The following is a 3,510-nucleotide window of genomic DNA, read 5'->3' as shown; positions in this document are numbered from 1 at the left end:
GTGTATCCAGTGGCCATGGCACCCCTCCTAATATTACACATCTGAGGAAGAAGCCGTGCCCTCCCTGGATTCCCACTTCTCAGGGAAGAAGACGGGAAATGGCTTTACCCGACGCAGTTTCCTGAATTGGTCACAATGCGGACGGAAGGGAGGGAGGGGACACCTCAGCACCGGGGTGGAATCAGCCTTGTCACCTTCAGAACCAGTTTTGCCGTCTCCGTTACCAACGTTGTCGGGAAGAAAATCTATGAATACACCTCCGGTCACATAAAAAGCACACTGTACTTTAGTTGTCTATTGAACTCTCGCTCACTACTCTATTACCTTTCTTTCCTACACGCCCTGTAGAATCATGCTTCCGTCCTGGCGTTTGTCCAACTCCACAGACTGTAAGCTCTTGGGATTAGGGGCATTCTGCTATTCTGTTCCAAAAATATGTAACATCACTACAGACCTTGGTGACAGATAGGAACCTGATATAGTGCCTTACCTATAGTTTAAGGCGTGATTAAGAAGAGCCTAGGGAATTCTATTGTGCATGAAACCTCGAATTTAGAATGATTCTGGGATATTTTTACCCTTAAATTACAGGGAAATAATAAAAAATAAAGGTTTATTTTTTTTATTTATTTTTTTTGTCCAAGCGTCTCCAGGCATAGTCTACCCTAGTCATTCCAGGTGCGCTGTATATTTGTAGGGTAGTTGGCATGCGTGACGCTCAACCAGCGGGGTGTATGTAACATAATGCAGCATCTTCTGTTTAACGGATGAAACTGACGGTTGTGAAACTTTATTGCCCCTGTGATCGCCTAAGATTATGGATACAACAGAAGGACTTCCTGAAAGAATACTTTTGTTATTCGGCTGCAGAAATGAGTTTTGACATACAGGGCGGATTACACGCATCAATGTTACTGTGCCCTAACACCAGTATTTACACAATTGCTTTTAAATAGCGACAAGATACTTCAAGTAACCCAATTAGTATTTTCGTACTCCTTCCACCAGCTGCGGACTACAACCCCCATCATATCAGCCAACCGTTGTCCGGCTAATAAATCAGATGTCAGGCTTTGTATTGCCTCCCTGGCACTCTTGGAGTGTAAGCTTCTAGGTTTTGTCCAGGCTTTGTTCACTCTTCTTTTGAATATTACTATTACCCCACTCTGCAGGTAATGATAGCCTGAGGCGGTGATACAGCTGGGGACATGTATCCAAGGAGGGGCAGGAAGCTCTTTGCTGTTTGTCAAGAAGGCAGATGTGTACACACCTGCTCCATGTCCTGATTTACCCCACTGTCAGCGTACTGAGCGGCCTCAACTCTGTAGTCAGGGCCCGACTGGGAATGAAAACTGCCCTGGAAATAAATGAATACCAGCCCCATATTTCATGGCGCCATTTTGGGGCGTGTTTGTGTTAGAGTGACTGTAGTGAAACATTTTAGAGTGGGTTCTTATGAGGAGCATCATGTATCCATGATGAGGTAGCGTGTCCATCTGCCTGTTGGCCTAAAGACATGATGTCTTAAGAGTGCACCATATTTGGTTCAAATCCCTGTGGCTCATGTGTGTCGTATAAATATCTAGTGGCATATTTGCTTTGTGTATACCTATCCTATTAGAGCAGCTGAACGTATTGTTTTAGAGTGGATACATATAAGTTTATGTGAATCAGGAGAAAGCAGGCTCATATATCAGAAGCAGCATCTGTCTACTTGGTGGTATAGCGGTAAGGTAACCTGTGTACCTTACAAAGTACTGCTGGTTCTAGTCTTACCGGCTCTCTTATGACGTTTAAGTATATATGTGTTTGTATTCATCTCTATAGTGTTAGATTGGCTGTATGTAATGTTTTAGAGTGAGTCAGGAGAAAGCAGAGTCATATATCCACCCCGAGAAAGCCCCACCGACTGCCTGTTGGTGTAAGGGTAAAGTGACCTGGATGCCATACCAAGGATTGCTGGTTTGAATCCCAGAGTCTCCTCTGTGGTGTTAATGCATATAAAGTGTATATATTGTTTTAGAGTAGGGGCGTATATGTGAGTCAGGAGAAAGCAGGGTGGTATTTCCACGGCGAGAGAGTAGAACCAACTGCCTGGTGGTGTAAAGGTAAAGTAACCTGCATACTGTACTAAGGATCAATGGTTCGAATCTTGATGGCTCCTCTTTTGTGTTAATGCACCTAGAGTGTATCGATTGTTTTAGAGTAGGAGCGTACATATAATGACAGGGGGTAGCCTCGACTCTCGGGCTATGTCATCCTGGTTAACCCCCCAATAAAAACACGGACACCAGATGTGGGATGAATAAAGGCCACAGACGATTTATTAACGTCAATGCCACGCAACCTGTAAACATTTACGAAGGTGCATTAACACGGCAATGACCCAAATACAATAAAACACCCGAAAGCTTGCCAGGACCAACCGGGGCCAAACTGTAAGCATCACCTTATGGGAGGGCATACCATGATGCCCCTCCCCCACCTGAGGTTCCAGCAACTGCCCAGCCAGGAACCTCCCACCGACACTTTAACACCAGTGGCAATAACCACATAACACCCCCCGGCAACCTGGCAAGCTACCGCCCCCCGGCTGTGACAGAATCCTGAAACGAAACACAGAACCGGGTAGGCTGGCACAACAAAAAGCCCAGAACATTCTTACGCACCAACCTTATATACCCCCTTCACTTCCTCCCCCTCCCCGTTGAACTTTCTTTGACCCCCTGACCTAGCCCTGCTCTGCACCCCTGTCAGGGCCCCCTCCGTTCCATGCAGACTACGTGGGCATCAGTATATGTGAGTCAGGAGAAAGCAGGGTCATATATCCATGCAGAGAGGCTCACGTTGATGTGAAGACCACAGATGGCTACCTACTTTGCCTATTCTGTGTTGGATTCACCAAAAAGCGTAACAACCAGATTAGAAAGACTTCTTATGCCCAGCATCAGCAAGTGCGTCAGATCCGCAAGAAGATGATGGAAATCATGACTCGTGAAGTGCAGACAAATGACTTGAAAGAAGTTGTTAACAAGCTAATTCCAGACAGTATCGGCAAAGACATTGAAAAGGCCTGCCAGTCCATCTATCCTCTACATGATGTGTATGTACGCAAAGTGAAGATGCTGAAAAAGCCAAAGTTTGAGCTGGGCAAACTTATGAAACTACATGGTGAAGGCGGTGGTGCTGGGAAGCCTGCAGGAGATGAGACAGGCGCCAAAGTAGAGCGGGCTGATGGATATGAACCCCCACTTCAGGAATCTGTCTGAGATGCATAATCTGAATTAGAGCCTGTAAAGAAAATATATATTTTTATATATATATATATATATATATATGTAAAATGTAGATATATATATATCCACGCCGAGGACGCAAAACCAACTGCCTGGTGGTGTAAAGGTAAAGTAACTTGCCTACCATACCAAGGGTTGCTGGTTCGACTCTTGCTGGCTCCTCTGTGGTGTTAATGTTTACAGAGTGTCTATGTTATTTTAGAGTAGGGGCGTA

General features: G+C 45.2%; 1 protein-coding gene across 1 annotated transcript; it reads left to right on the top strand.

Moving 5' to 3' along the window:
* Window positions 1-2,795: 2,795 nt before the first annotated feature.
* On the top strand, window positions 2,796-3,292 carry LOC128505342 (40S ribosomal protein S3a-like; the record flags this gene model as incomplete). The annotated part of the gene is made up of 1 exon (XM_053475694.1): window positions 2,796-3,292. A coding segment is annotated over one exon (474 nt), but the record flags the coding sequence as incomplete, so codon positions are not given.
* Between the last annotated feature and the right edge of the window lie 218 nt (window positions 3,293-3,510).

This window comes from Spea bombifrons, chromosome 9 (genome assembly GCF_027358695.1).
Source record: "Spea bombifrons isolate aSpeBom1 chromosome 9, aSpeBom1.2.pri, whole genome shotgun sequence".
Taxonomy (NCBI): Eukaryota; Metazoa; Chordata; class Amphibia; order Anura; family Pelobatidae; genus Spea; species Spea bombifrons.
This window is presented reverse-complemented; position numbering and strand designations above follow the sequence as displayed.